Here is a 14,285-nt window from a genome sequence, read left to right as displayed (position 1 = left end):
TTTCTAATTTATATACTTTTATATTATTTGAGTTCATTAAGTGGGCATATATTACTTTTACCTAAAGTCCAAAAGTTTATTTTCCATTTGGGAAAAAAAAGGAGTAATATTACTACTGGTTTCTAGGTCGAACTCCATTCCTTCTCTATTCCCAGGCCTTTACTGTTCTCCATGGAGTCAAGATAAAGGGTAAGAAAATCTATCCCCCAAGGTGTTGCACAGTCTCCCTTGAGTGTAACCGCTGGGCCAAATCATTTCTCTGCTGGCTTCAACAAGTTCAGGCTGAGGTACAGAGGGCTCCCCACCACACCAGACCCAGGTGGACGTGGAGAGGGGAGGTATGCCTTCCCAGTTGGGATCACTGTTGCCCTACACCCTGAGCTCTTGGGGGGAATACAGAAATGGAGTTTCAGTGGAGCACTGGAGAGTGTCCTCAAGAGATGCCCACGCTGTTTTTCCTAGCACTATGAATCCCTCTTTTACCCTACTGTCCTCTCCATCCTAGTGCAGTTTTCACAGCCTCAGGACATCAACTGGGCCATATCTTCCAGAAGTGCATGAAAGAGGGACAGAGCAAGACTTGAACCTGCAGCCTAGGCCAGCTCAGCTAGGCCAGGAGTTTGGGTCAAAGTTCTATCTTCCACCCCGAACACCTCACTGTCCTTAGCTTCTAGCTTCATCTTCTCTGATGCTAATGCAAGAGGCTTTTCTAAATACTACTAAAACTTCTATACGGGCCTAGGATATGATCTGGTCCCAGGCGGTAAGTTCAAATTGGCTTTGCTTAGGTTAAAAAAAAATTTTTTCCTACAGGTCTGGCTGCTAAGCTGGTAAACTATTATTACTAGGTGCCCAGTAATGGAGACAAAGCCCCTGCAAGTAATCAAGTGCATTGTCTGGCCCTGCCATTGTTCCATGTACAGTGATGCTCCCTTGTTGGAAGGAAAGGGAGCCAGGCTGCATCAGGACTTGGTGTTCTCACACTGGGTGTGCCATCAGCATCTCCCCAAGAGCACTAGCACACATGAAATATAAAAACCTGCAGAAAAGGCCAGTAGAACTTAGAGGAAAAAGTCATATTTTTAAATGTGTCTGTGATTTAAAAAAAAAAAAAGTAGAAAAAATAGAGCCTCTTACAGATCCAGTGGAGAACCTAAAAAAAGCACATACCAAATAAACCTAAGGAAAAGAAGACAACAAAGACCAAAGCAGAAAGTCATCCTTTAGAAAACCAGAAAGTATAAGTGACAGATCTATGTGCTTTTAAATTACATACAACACTTACAAAGCTAAGAAAGAAAAGAGAAAATATACAATGTTAGAAATTAAGAAAGCAAAAAAAAAAAAAATCACACTGAGGGAACTGAAAAGCAACATTGCACACACATTATGCTATTAAATTTGAAAATATTTCACTTTCATGGAAAACACAAAGTGAACGTTTTATACCAATAGCCATGGCAAGGGGTGGGGGGGTCACAAAGATGCAAAGACCCACCCTTCAAAAAAGGTACCAGGCTCAGATGGTTTCATCAAATCCTTAAGGAATGAAATTACTATTTAAACTGTATTATTTAAATGGTTCTAGAGCACAAAGAGAAAGTTTCACAATCCATTATATGAAGTTGCTATTACTCTAATACCACCATCTGACAATGAAAACACGAAAGGTAAATTATAGGTCAATCTCATTCACAAAAACAAACGCAAAACTCCCACACTGATAAATCAAGCAGCATGCTAAAATAAATACCCCATTACCAAGTATGGATTATTCAAGGAATGTAAAAATTGTGCAATATTAAGAAATGCGTTAACACAATTCATCCTATTAACAGACAAAGGAGAAATATTTCACCTTCAAACCATGTTCAATATATTTGATGAAATGAAACATCCACTACTAATAGGGGAAAACTTCTTAAAATGGAATGAGAGAGAAGTCGACACAAAGACCTCAAACAATCAGCAATACCACGCTTTATGGGTAACACACTACAGACATTCACATTAGAGTGAAAAGGGAAAAAAAAAATCACTAAGGATCACAATGGCCTCTGCTCACTAAATATTTGCCAAATGAATTTAACATGGAAGGACAGTCTTAGGAGCGAGGCAGTAGTCTACTGACATTGGGATCAGCTCTGAAGTCAGACATCCCTGGCCTCAATTTCAGCTCTACCCCCTCGGGAAACCTCAGTCCTCGGTCACACTACTGGCCTGAATCTCAGTTTTCTATCTGAAAGTTGGAGCTACTACCACCTGCCTCAGAGTTGTCCCCAAGACTGAAAACTTTGCCCCATACACCACACACATGATAAGCACTCAACAGACAGCATTACAGCTAGTTATTAACATAAAGTGGGCAATAATGCAGTAGGACTCCATTTTTATAAACAACACAAAACAGTAGTTCACTCTTGAACAATTTGAGGTTAGGGGCACTGACCCCCATGCAGTTGAAAATCTGCATATGGCTTCTGACTCCCCAAAAAGTGAACTACTAATAGCCTACTGTGGACAGGAAGCCTTACTGATAACATAAACACTTGATTACCACGTAGTTTATATGTTATATATATGATATACCATGCACTTGTAATAAAGCTGGAGAAAACATTATTACGAAAATCATAAGGAGGAGCCCCGGGTGGCTCAGTCGGTTAAGCACCCGAATTCAGCTCAGGTCATGATCTCATGGTTCATGAGTCTGAGCCTCACATTGGGCTCTGTGCTGACAGCACAGAGGATCCTCTGTCCCCCTCTCGCTGCCCCTCCCCCTGCTCATGTGCTCCCTCTCAAAAATAAACATTAAAAAAAAGAAAATCATAAGGAAAACACATTTACAGTACCATGCTGTACTTACTGGGGAAAAAAACATATAAGTCCACATATAAGTGGACCCACACAGTTCAAACCCATCTTGTTCAAGGGTCAACTATGTGCACAAAGTCTGGAGGAACACTAGTTAACAGCGGTTAACTGGGTTGTGAAATTATGGGCAAATTCTCCTCCTATTTTCTTTTTTTTTTTTTTTTAATTTTTGATGTTTACTTATTTATTTTGAAAGAGAGCACACGTGTGCACACATGCCCATGAGTTGGGGAGAAGCAGAGAAAGAGAGGGAGAGAATTCCAAGCAGGCTCCACGTTCAGTGCAGAGCCTGAGGCAGGGCTTGATCCCATGTCCCATTAGATTATGACCTGGGCCAAAATCAAGGATCGCTTAACCAATTGAACCACCCAGGTGCCCCATGCCTATTTCTATTTTCTAATTTCTCCAAAGAACATGTATTATCTGTAAAACAAAAAAGAGAGAACAAAAAGCCAAACAACGATAACAGATTTTTGGATTTAGCCAAGATTAAGGACTGGCAAGCCTAAAGGCTAAGGTGGAAAAGGAACTAAAGGTGATAGGGGAGTAACACAGGGGAGGGGCTGGCAGGCTTCCTCTGCCCTGGGTCCTATCATCAGGAAACCCGCTCGGTTTCAGGAGCACCCACACAGGCATGGAACGATGCTCCTGGCAGAGGACGAGCTGAAGCCCTCCAGGCCCAAGGCCAGCACACCGCTCTGTACCATGCATATCCTGACCTGACTTTGCGCAACGACACAGAAATTCTGGGTGGTGGGAATGGAGTGAAAGTACTCATTTCTTAAGCCAGATGCTGGTTTTACAGGTGTGTTTACCTTGTGAAAATTCACCAAACTGCATACAGTGTGTACCCTTTCATGTGTATGCTATACTTCAATAAATTTTTTTTTTCATTAAAAACTGAGAGGAGAATACTCTGTTTCTATCATCTGCCACAGAGACTCCCTCTTAAATTCTGGTTTTAATAAATATGAACTCATGGATCAGTTTCATGGAACAGAACATTTAATCCAGTATTTTGTCTGACATGTCTCATCTTAATCTTTCCAGACTCTATTGATTACTACTAAAATTAGCAATGAACAAGAAAAAAATTCTGGGGCAGTATGGGAGACACAAGAAAAGCCAAACAGGATGAGGGCAGTGGCTTTCACCCTGGACACACATTTGAATCACCTGAGAAGTCCTGAAAAATGCTGGTGCCTGGGCTCTCCTCCACACTAATCACATCAGACTCTCAGGGGTTGGGGTCCAGGCATTGATACTTCCTTTTTTTAAAGTTCCCCTGATGATTCTAATATGCAGTAGTGCTGAGAAACACTAAACTAGCTGAACCAGAGGGACTGGACACTCTCTCAGCAAGTTTAAGCGTGGTCCCTGTCTGTCCCGGTGGAGGCTATGAGGGGAGTGGGAGCAAGTGTTTAGGGGCTGAAGTGCCCTGGCGCCCTCCCAGGTCCTCCTCCATGTCCCAGTTCCCCCAGACCTCAGATAGAGACCAGTGGGGAACAACGCCCCCATGTGAAGGAGGCAGCCTCTGAAGAGTGGGGGAGGAGCTTCCCAAGGGTTGGACACAGAGCCCTGGGTTCTGGCCCCCAGCCGAGTGTTCAGAGGGCTCTGGACCACTTGCCAGTACAGCCCCAAGACATGTACCACTGCAACCACACAACCCCAGAGCTAAGCCCTAACTACTACCCAGGGTCCAAATGACACCACTGGGAACCCACAGCTGGAAAACAGGAAACCGAGGAAAAATAACAATTAGAAGAAAGGCCACAGGGCAGAGGTCAGCATATAGCTCAACCATCACATAGGACCTGGCTCTGGGACAAGTGGCAGGGCCAATGAGGAGGGGATGCCCCAGGGCCAACCTGCCCAGAGTTTCCAACACTAACCTCTGGGGCCCCCATATCACCCTCATGTTGCAAGCACCCTACCTAAATGTGTGAGAGGAACACACATGTCTGACCCTAGCAGACAGCTATCTTGGCCCAGCAGACCCACAGCATTTTATAAGCTCCTAGATAAAACCATGATGTAAGGAGTCCCTGGCCCATACCACACTAAGCAGCCCCTCAAAGGACCTCTCTTCTCAGTCTAGAACTTAGGGATGAGCTCAAACCACAAAGAGCGAGACTGGGGGTGGGCTGAAGCCATGAACAGTGTTCTAGGATGGAGAACACAGCAGGGGAAGAGAAAGGGATGTGTTGCACCAAGAAGAACAGAATGGGCATCTCCAGGGCACAGCCTCCCCCATTCCACTGAAAATCCATCTCTGTGTGCCCACGAGACCTCAGGGTGTAGGGCAACAAAGATTCCACTTGGGAAGGGAGTCTCTCCTCTCTGAGTCCAGCAGAGCCTGGTGGTCAGAGGGAGCTCCATGTACCCAGCCTGAACTTGTTCAAGTGAGCAGAGAAATGATTTGGCCCAGGAGACCTGGGCCTTGTCCCACACTCAAGGACGAAGGTAGAGCAGAGAGTCTGTCTGGGGATGCAGAGAAGACTCTCAGCCCAGCACCATTCCAGGGTCTCTGCCTCTGGCAGAGTTACTAACCACCCCCCCCCCCCCCCCCCAGTTCTTCCACCTTATGCAGAGAAGCCAGCAGGAATCAGGGATGGAAACTTCCTAAGGTATAGGACAGTGGATGGGCAGAAACAGCTCCTTCTGTCTAGCAGGGCTGGGAACCAAGGCCCACAGGCTAAAAGAGCAGAGAAGAACGTTGGGAAGGGGACATGGATGCATGCTGAAGAAGATGCAAAGCAGGAAAACTCAGTCAACAGGGCAGAGAGTTTAGGAGCTCACTGTCAGGGACAAGTTGCAAACCCTTTCAATGTCTTTGTTCCCCTGGCAAAGCCCATGAGGTTAGGATTACATGTGAAAAATGCTTGGAGGCGGGGTTGAGAAATCCAATTACTTAAGCACCAAGGGCATAAGAGTTCCAGGCCACAGAGGTAACCAGGATTTGCTCAGACCCTAATCTTAGTGTCCTTAGGATGTTTGCCTCTTAAGGAATATTTCTGTGGCAAGACAGTGTTCCCTATACTTAGCCCCTGCCCGCGCTTTCCTCTAGGATGAGGCAGCCAGGGTAGTAGGAAATCAATTAAAAAATTTTTTTTGTCTAGCCTTCAGCATCCTAAATGAAGAGGCCAAACATCCTCAGCAGAGAAATAAAACAAACTTTGCAGAGCATGCAGGGGGGAGATGGGATAAACTAGGAGGGAGAGACCCAAACTCATGCAATCAAAAATGCTGGGATGTCTGTCCTTATAGGAAATCAGGGCAGAATTTGTGATCAGCCCTCAGATGAAAAGGGCTCCACTTCTGGACTGGGAGCCACCACATGGAAAAAGCTCAAAAGGCAAGGTGCCTTGCCTGAAGCGATGGACCTTTAGTGTCTCGCAGGGCACAAGTCAGCTCTGGCATCTACAGGAAACCTGGCCTCCCCTTAACCATTCTCTTCCTTCAAGGCATGGAGTACAGGCACACATGCACGCACACACTCTTGCCCCTTCAGGGGGCTCCACAGGTTCTGACACTTCTCCATCAGAATCCGAGACGTGCAGAGAAGAAAGGGCAAACAGGAAGCATCCTTATCTACAGAAGCTGGAGAGGCAAGTAAATCTTTCGAGGTACTCAGGAAGAATCTCTGGGATAGCAAGATCTTTATTCTTCCAAGAATCCTCCAGATGAACAGTACTGAAAAGAGGGGAAGTCATGTCCAGAAAGGAGTGGGGGGAGAGGGTCAAAACAGAGACCCTCTGCTCTCTCAGAAGCAAAGTTGAGAAGTAATGCAGTTCAGGGTATGGCCCATAAACTGTTTATCACTAGTCCACAACTCCTAAAGCCATCATAGCGATATGAACCTGCTGCAACATGCAAGAGCATGTCCACTGGACACACCCCATCCAGTGGCTCACAGACCAATCTGAATGGTGAACTCCCAAGGTGAGCCATGCCTGGCACAAGCTGCAAACTCCTTGTACAAAGTAGGACCATGTTTCCATTTGCAACATTTTGGGTGTTAAGAGAAAAAGAAAACTGGCACTTTGTGCCACATTGAGTTTGAGAAAAACTAACTTGGGTAACCCCTTCATTTCATAAAGGAAATGGAAGTCCAAGGATACTAAGTGCCCCCAAGCTAAATGACAGCACCCAGACACCGGAGCAGCGTTGGGAAGAGAGAGGAGAAGAAACCAGACAACTGTACTTCTCAGCTTCCTCTTCGCAGCCAGTGGTCTCCATGGGAACCCCAATGCAGGAAGGGCTGCAAGACCCACACACTCCCACTGAGTAGGGGGCAATTCAGGGTTCAAGGCAGAATGTGCAGACACAGTATTTCAATTCTGCTTTACCTGAATCTCAAACCCAACACATCCATACCCAACACTTTCCTTTCAAAACTAAGCTTTCTTCCCAGCTGTTCAATTCCTGACCCCACTACCCTAATAATCTGTAAGCACCAGATCCCGGAAACACTAACTTACTGAAAACAAGGCTGGTGTGTGGATTCTTCCTGCACAGTCCCTTGAGGTCCACCGAGCCAGTATGAAAGCAAACATACAGAGCTAGGAGCTAGGCACAGCTCGGGGTGAAGGGGTTGGTCAGCCACGTGCAAGTTCACAGCCCCAAACACAAAGATCAAAAGCCTTTACTACATAAAAAACAAAACTTGCCAATGCTGGTTTTCCCCCTCAGAGTTATGAGTGTTGGTGATTTAGTCAATGTCTCTTGCTTCCAATGATATGGTGAAGATCAAATAATGATTTCTCTTTTTTTTTTTTTTTTCAGGATCTAGTATTGCACCTAGAACATGGTAAACGCTCATAAACACTGAAAGACAAAGGGAAGAAAAAATGGAGATACAGTGAGTGGGGTCACAGTCCTTCCTGGATAGCATGATAATCAATAGATTCTCACCCTCTGAGCCATTCCTGTCCCCTATTTCCCCAAAGGCTTCTTAAACTAACCCCCAAGGAAGTCACCTCCTTCTCAGAAGCTGCACACATGCTGGGAACAAGGGGGAGTCCTCAGCTGACTGCCAGATGCGAGAGTGTGAGAGGAAATGAGGCCAAAAGCCCAAGAGGTCAGGGTGGGAAAAAGAGAACTGGGAGACCCGGAAGCTCAGCCAAACCAAAGCCCCTCCCCATGCTCCCCGCCCCCACCTCCAGCCAGCCAAACCCCTTGCTAGGGAGGGGATTTGGAGGGGAGGGAGGGGACTTGGCAGGACCATAAAGACCATTTCTAGCAGCTGGAGGGAACCCAGAGCCCAGGCTCCTCCTCAGCAAGCCCAGCAAGAGGGCCACCAGAGCCCTCACTGTGATCCCCGTGCCCTGGCAGGCAGGAAGGCTCTCCCTCCGGCTCACTCACACATCTATCCTGCAATGTCCTCTCCCTTCCCAGGACATTCAAAAGTGGTTGGGGTCACTAAGGAGGTGGGGCTCTGAGACTCTAACTGCAGTCCTTATCACGTGGGGTGGGGGAAGCCCTCACTCTCTCCATTCTCAAACTCCACTCTGAAGTCCCCTGTGCTCCATTTGCTTCCTGCACTCGCCTACTTCTGTATCTCCCCAAGTTCACTGCTGCTTGTAAACTTACCTGGGGGGGGCGGGGGGGGGGGGGAGTTTCCACTAGACGCTCACAAGTGGCTGGAGAATAGGAAGAGCAGGCAAGAAAGATCTAGTACGAATCACCCACGGTGTGTGGATCACAAATCCTCAACAAAGGGGGATTTCTGCAGTGGTCCAAAGGAGAGACAGAAGGCAGAGATCCCGGGCATAGTCCCAAAATAGTTTCCAGACATCCTCAGCCAGTTGAGGATTCCCATGGGGCAGAGCGTGGGAGCAGCGTGGGAGCCCGAAAGCAGGGTGGCCTGGAGCTCTCGGCACTGGGCACTCACTCCTGTCCAGGCTGCCAAGAAGGAGGTGGTGGCAACAGTGTGTGCTATGGCATGTTCCTCGGGATATCATGGGCACACACACATAACATACTAGCCAGTTAAATGACAAACTGCGTTTATCAAGCTCAACTCTATGCCTGTGCGAGGCATCACTTACGCACACCCTACATCATGGATATTCCTGAAACTCTGGCGGGACTGAACGCACAGCAGATGAGCACATTCCCACCTCCTGCTGCATACCATTCACCCATGAAGTTTACCCATCTCGCACCCATACTATGGGAGCACAGACTCTGACATGTGACACCCCCTCGTCCCATGTCCCAGAGTCTTGGCCTGAACTCAGAATGAGCTCACACACCAGACACATCTTCCTACACCACAACCTGCTGAGGGAAGAGGATCTGATAAGACTGCCTCATCTGGGTATGTGGGACCGCACCCAACTGGCCACCTAAGAAAACTCCATGTGGGGGAAAGGCAGCACCAGGAAAGGGGCTGGCAGGGGGGTGGTCAGATCTGAGTGCTTTCTGGCAATGCCCAAGCCGAGCCAAGAGGAGGCTAGGATTCTCAGACAGACGACTCAACAATAAAAACAAGCACAGACACAATCTCAGAACTTTAAAAACCAAGCCAGCTCAGGCCCTGCTCTGAGAAGAGGAAAGGAGGAAGACGTGTTTGAAAGGCTTCCTCTGCTTTTGCAAGTAGCCTCTGCCGCATGCCCACAACACCAAAGGTTGAGGTATTAGGCTGGGAGCTTCCAGCAGCACTGCAGGGCCAGCAGAATGCAGGCAGGGAGAAACGGAGAACACACTTGGAAAGAGCTGAAGAGAAGCCATCGCTAGGCAGGAGGGGGGTGCTTCAGGGAGTAAACAAACCTGCCAGCAGTCCTTCCTCCCAGCAGAGAGGGAAGCTCTGGCTGACAAGGCCGGAGACACAGAGGAAGGAGGGAGCTGCCCCCTGCCCTGAGCCCATCTGTCCTCATCCCCTTGTCCTGTTTTCCCCAGGGTGGGGGGGAAGAACAGGTGCACTCCATGATCTCTGTGCCCACAGCCCTCAATAGGACACACGGTGATTACAGCTCCCCCAGTCAGCAGTGGGAGGCCAGGGAAGGAAGCGGAGGTGGAACCGGGGGTTCTGCTCCGGAGAAGAGAGCGAGTGAGCTCACAGCTCTCTCCTCCCCACCCACAGCACCGCCAGTATCAACCACCCTCTGCTTGCCTCAGGGGCCACCCACTACTCCCAGCCTCACCAAGACATGCCCAGCTCCCCAGGGGAGCTAATGCCACCTGGCTCTTCTTCTTCCCCCAGAACAGGTTTCAGAAGCAAAATGTATGCCCTCCCCTAAGCACTTCCTTGCCTCAAGTTCCTTGGGAGGAGTCCAGGGAACCACCCTGGCTCCTGATCCACCCAGCAGCCTCACCCAGGAGCCCCCATCCCACGTGGGGAAGCAGAGCCCCTCCCTGCCAGCGTCCCCACCCAGGCAGTGAGGCGGCAGGGTGCCACTTCCAGCACCTCCACAGAGCTTCCCACAGCTTTCCCAGGAAGTGGGAGGAGGATTTCCAGGGACCAAAGTCTAAAAGCGTCCAGGGACTACAGCAGCTCGCCTACCTGCTACCCAAGCAACCTGATTCCCCCAGCTCCCCATAGGCTCCATGGGCCAAAGGGGAAAGAAGAGCTGAGCCAGGGGCAGGGACAGGATCCCTCCCTCCCAGGAGAAGTCCCCTCCATACTGCCCCTGCCCAGCACTCCTTCCCCAGCCTCTCTGCTTGGACTTGAGAGGCAGCCACATGAAACTGCCTCCTGCTCAGTTTTCTCCACCCTGGGCCAGCAGAGGATACTGCTGAGTAATCCCAAACACTCAGCGGGTCCCTGGCCCTGAAAAGAGGGGCAAAGCCCAGGGAAACCTACTGATCCTGGTCCTTGCCAATCTGAGAGGAACATCTGTATTCCCTAGTAATGGCTGATACCCCCACCAGATTCTGCCCTGCCCCAAATACCCGAGTCCTGGCCCTCAGGCGATCACATGGAGAAGCTCAATGCCCCCTTCTCTGCTTCCCACGCACCTGGTAACATTCCCTTCCCAGTCCCCCAGACACCAATCTGCACAGAGTAACAGCCGCCCGCCGGATTCCCAGTCATGATATTGCATCAGCCCCCACCCTACCCAAAATATCCTCACCCCCACCACCTCCTCTCATCTCCAGCCATCTCCATGGTGACAGCAGCATGACTAATGACACCCTATCAGCTTCAGACACAGAAGCACAATCCCCCCTCCCCCTGAACCCCCCCCCCCCCCCCGGGATTTCTGCAGGTTGGATGCTAACCAACCCAGCAGCGCCAGGGACATTCTCGAGAGATTTCCAGAGGCCAGGGTGGGGAGTGGGTTGCATGTCTTAAAAAAAAAAAAAAAAAAAACAGTTCAACAAACCCAATCCCAACTGCACCCAAACCATCCAGCTGAGAAAGCAAAAAGAATCCAAACAAAACCCACACAGGCCTGAGAATTCATTGGTCGCCCACACCCCCGCCACCCCTCCCCCTCAGCTGCTGCTACACACACAGTGGGAGATTAAGGGATCACCAGAGGAGACCCTTTATTTTTATCCAATCCAGTCAAACACTTCACCCCCACCACACACACACACACACACACACACACACGCACGCACGCGTGTGCGCGCGCGCGCGCGCACGCACACACACACACAAGGTACCTTGACAGCAGCCCCTTGTCCCCACGGCCCGGCTCCTTCACCAGCCTTTATTTCCACCTGCAAAAGAAGCCAGAGAGACTGATGAGCCCGGCTGACACCAGCAAAGAAGCAAAGTCCTTCTGCTGCACACCCCCAGCACCACTGCAGGGGAAGGAGGAGAATGGGAGGGAGGGGGCCTCGGAAAGAAAGGATAGCAGGGACCATCTTCCTGCCTCCAGCTGCCGCCCAGACTCTCGGTGGATCTGCTCATTCGCCTTCCTGTGTTTTTGTTTTCATTTCTCCTCTTTCCACCCTCCAGAGATCCAGGAGGGCACTGCCCCTCCTCCTGCGTCCTGTCTGGCCTCGTCCCTCCCCGCCCTGCCCGCTCTACCTCGGCCGGCCTCCTCTGGTGCATCGGCCGGCGGGCCTCCCATTATCCCCGCCGGAGCACACGGAGGGAGGCACTGCAGAGGAGGCGGCGGCCAGCTGCCGGCTTGGCTCCCCTCCCCGCCGCCGGCGAGGCTTGTGTGGAGGGGGCGGCGCGCTCGCCAGCCAATCCCCGTGGCCCGACGGGCGGGGGCAGGGCCGCCGGGGGCTGGACCTGCCCAGCCGGGAGGCGGGGGCGCCGCCAAGGGTGCCGCGGAGCTGCGCTGGCTGCTGCCCAGGCCTGCCGCCGCCGCTCCCAGGCCTGCCGGGGATCCCGGGGCACCCCACTTCCTCCCGAGTAGGGGACCCTGAAGGTAATACCCAGGGCGTCTCCTGCATCTCCGGGGTCCGAGATAACAGACTGCGCCTGAGGTCGAGCTGGGGCGCACTGGTGGGATTCCCCCTCCAGCCACTCTCTAAGCCCAGGAACACTAGCACACTGCCTCATCCCGGCGGCAGCCAGGCCGGTGCCAGGTGCTAGGAGAAGAGAGCCGGAGGAGTGACAGCCTCTGCAATCTTCCAAGAAGAAGAAGAAAGCCTTGGCACTATGAACCTTTACCCCATTTTTGCAGATGAGGAAACAAGGCAAGGCAAGTAAAGGAACTTACCCAAGGTGACAATAGCTAGAACACAGCAGGGTTGGGACTCCAAGCCAGGTTCATCTGGCTCTAAAGACCAGACTCTTAACCCTTAAACAGTCCTCCTCCTCCCTCCCTCTAGCGCCCACCTCAGAAAATAGACTTCTTGAAGCCCACCCACACTGCCTGTGGCTCAGACTCATGGAGTCAGCCTTGCCCTCCCCATACACACCAACACCCACAGCTCACCCTAGATCACTCATCCCTCATGCCTGAACATACCCCACCCCATCCAGACAGCCTCCTGCACCACTACCACCACTAGGATGTTTCCTCCTCTCTCAGAAAGGTCATGGATGAAGGTGGCCCTCCAGGCCCCAGAGCCTCCCCAGACCTCAGGACTTTCTATCCCCAGAAAAGGCTGAGGAGGGGAGGTGACCCAGACCCAAAAAACTCTGGCCTCCAGTTCCTGGACTCTGAGCCTTTGAAGCCTACAACACCCTGGAGACTAAAAGGGCAGCAGGAGAACAGAATGGGGAGAGCAAAGTCTTACAAACCACTCCTGGATTTAATTTCCTGGGTATCCCTGAGCACACCCTGCTTCACCCTATCTCCTCCCTGTAGCTGAACACCCCAAAGTTTCCACCTCCTGGGAAGGGGACTGCCACAGACTCTGGTGCTCACACATCTGGTTCGGTTCACAGCTCCATCACGACCTAGCTGCAGCACCTTGGTGGTGTTACTTTACCTGTCTTAGCCTCACTTTGCTCTTCTGTAAAATGGAACTACAAACAGTAGCTAACTCATGCGCGGCCAGGAGGATTCTATGAAGAAATGCAGCTGCTACTTCTTGAGAATCTTACAGATGAAGAAGCTGAGGTCACAGAGGAGAAGTGACTGGTAGGACTAGTTAGGATCTGTGAAAGCCCCTGTTTCAGTGATGTGTTCTGCTATCCGCTCCACCATAGATGCCCAACTGCTGCGCCCTCCACGGGGCCCCAAGGAGATACTCAGAATGGGATGAGAGAGAGCAAAGCTGGCCTCTGGTGAGGAGACTCCAAAGAGGCACTGCACTGGGGCCTCACCCCTGGGGATAAAGGGCAGCCCTCATGGGCTCCTCCCCAAGGCAGGTAACAAGGTAAAGGCAAGGAGCAGTGTCCTGAGCCATGGCTCAAGATGGAAAACGGCTTCTGTGCCCCGTAGCTCTTACCTTGGCCAAGTCAAGTGAAGTCCTTCCTTTATTCTGGTCCCCAGAACCCCTGGCCCGCCCACCCACACCATACACAGTCTGCTGCTGAATAAGAGTGACTAACACTGCTTGGACAGTAACAATTAATACTGTTGCTGCTGCGGCTGCCACAGTTTATCAAGCCCCTGCTACGTCCCAGGCCCTGTGCCAATTACGCTGTAGGAGCATCTCATTGGACTTATTCCACACACAACCTCATCTTTAACGGAGAATCAGACTTAGAGATGTTAAGTTACTTGCCCATCAACACACACCTGGTGGGCAGTGAGCTAGAATTCCAATCTATGCTTTTCTCAGTCCAGTTCTTTAATCCCTCTCTCTGCCAATCCTGGGGAAATGCAAAAAGGGATAGGGTCATTTGAACCTAACCACTTCCCTTCAAACTATGGGTCTGAGAATTGTAATGTTTTTCATGCCTCAGAGACTTCTTGAAGCTGCTCCTTGACTCAGTTCCCCTCCCCTTCTCCACCCCCCCCCCCCCCCCCCAGCCTGGTGCAAGGCTTCATCCAACTGTCACCTCCCTCTGAGGCTTTCCCAGTTCATCTAGCTTCTGTGAGTATGCC

At 50.6% G+C, this 14,285-nt stretch overlaps 1 protein-coding gene across 3 annotated transcripts in view; it reads right to left on the bottom strand.

The window, feature by feature from the left end:
* The window catches only part of TET3 (tet methylcytosine dioxygenase 3), a 105,070-nt gene that overhangs the window by 77,714 nt on the left and 13,071 nt on the right, over positions 1 to 14,285 (bottom strand). For 2 of the 3 annotated variants that reach the window (XM_042932742.1, XM_042932744.1), the window contains one exon: positions 11,491 to 11,547. In XM_042932742.1, the coding sequence (XP_042788676.1) occupies positions 11,491 to 11,547 (57 nt within the window). Of the gene's footprint in view, positions 1 to 11,490; positions 11,548 to 11,860; positions 11,931 to 14,285 lie in introns of those variants that run through there. The other variant, XM_042932743.1, reaches the window with a different exon arrangement.

Source organism: Panthera leo, chromosome A3 (genome assembly GCF_018350215.1).
Source record: "Panthera leo isolate Ple1 chromosome A3, P.leo_Ple1_pat1.1, whole genome shotgun sequence".
Classification (NCBI taxonomy): domain Eukaryota; kingdom Metazoa; phylum Chordata; class Mammalia; order Carnivora; family Felidae; genus Panthera; species Panthera leo.
Note: the sequence above shows the minus strand (reverse complement) of the source record. Positions and strands in the feature narration are given on the sequence as shown.